Source organism: Alnus glutinosa, chromosome 3, assembly GCF_958979055.1.
Source record: "Alnus glutinosa chromosome 3, dhAlnGlut1.1, whole genome shotgun sequence".
NCBI classification, from domain to species: domain Eukaryota; kingdom Viridiplantae; phylum Streptophyta; class Magnoliopsida; order Fagales; family Betulaceae; genus Alnus; species Alnus glutinosa.
Genome location: NC_084888.1, coordinates 11,760,894 through 11,762,365, shown reverse-complemented (window position 1 = coordinate 11,762,365; position 1,472 = coordinate 11,760,894). Strand labels below are relative to the sequence as shown.

At 34.0% G+C, this 1,472-nt stretch overlaps 1 protein-coding gene across 1 annotated transcript; it reads right to left on the bottom strand.

The window, feature by feature from the left end:
* Positions 1–453: 453 nt before the first annotated feature.
* Positions 454–1,086, bottom strand: LOC133863175 (uncharacterized). The gene has a single exon (XM_062299150.1). It carries the CDS (start codon positions 1,084–1,086, stop codon positions 454–456), a length of 633 nt encoding a protein of 210 aa, XP_062155134.1.
* Positions 1,087–1,472: the final 386 nt, after the last annotated feature.

The window sequence follows — 1,472 nt, the reverse complement described above, 5'->3', positions numbered from 1 at the left end:
GAATTTTAGGTTTATCGGTTTGGTAAATTTTTATCAGCCTTTTGTTTTGGGTCGACTTTAGTTGGTGAGTTGTGATCATATGTTGCTTTCAAGTGTGCATAGATGTTGTCGATTGCTGCATTATCATTTTGTGAGGTTGGGTCCATAAATATAATGATAGTGGCAGGGGCGGAGCCAGGAATTAGTTGGTGGGGGGGCCGAACCTAAATAAATAAATATATATATATAGTCCTTCAATATGTGCACCCGCTTGTAAAATAAAAGAAAACAAGTCTTAAACAGTTAAACTTAACTTCATAATAAATCATAAGTTATAACTGTATACAAAAGTTACATGTCTATAAAATCATATTTAAAAATAACTTTTCTTCCGAATACAAAAGCGTTCTAGTTTGCTATAGACATGTACAAAAAAAATCCAAAAAAGAACTTCATATTTCCTTCGAATTGTGCTCAACGTCGACTATCTTTCATAGAATAAAACTCATCCATTATTATCTCTGTCGTGAAATCCTTAGCAATTTCTTTCTCAATATAAACTACCAAATTATTTGCTAGAAACTCATCTTCCATTCTACTACGCAATCTAGTTTTTACAAGTTTCATGGCAGAAAATGCTCGTTCAGTGGTAGCGGTAGAAACAGGGAGAGTCAGTACTAGACGAATCAACCTGTCAATCAAATTATAAATCTTCGATTTTCCTGAAATTGCTAATCCTCTGCATAACTCAGATAAAGTGGACATATTCTGAAAATCTGAATGTTTTGGCACATCAAGACTATAATGATCCAATTGAAATCTCAAAATGATTTTCTCTTGCTCAGTAAAATCTTGAGGATAAAACTTCTCAACTAAGCTGCATATATCATCGATCTTAAATGATTTGTATGCATCTTGAGGGCTTAAAGCGGCACTAAGACGAAGAAGTTCCACTGCATGCTCACTAAATTTATTATCCAATACTTGCAATTGAAAGTCTATTGCAGCAACAAATATATCAATTCTAAAATGATGCTCCATTGTCATGGAAGATTCTTCATTTTGGCGACATGATTTATCTCGAGCTCTAGTGTAACGAGCATTCATATCAGGAACATCAATTTCATTTTTTTTTCACAAAATGATTTAACAGTATCAAGGAAAGGCTCCCACTTTTCATTTCTCAAATTCTAAAGAAGTGATTTTGTAGTTGAAACCACTTTCATGGCATTTAAAATGTCTTGAGAATTTTGTTGCAAAGCTTGACAAAGACAATGAGTAAATCCCATAATCTCTTTCATCAAATGCAAGATCAAAACAAATTCAAAGGATGTTTATACCGTATAAGCCGCTTCAGCATCACCGGGTTGAGAATAGTTGGTTCCCTCCTTTGAGATTGTGTCGAAAACTGAACAACTTGCACGAAACATTTTTATCAAGCTACAAACAGAATTAAAATGAGAAGACCATCGAGTATCTCCAGGTCGTTGCAA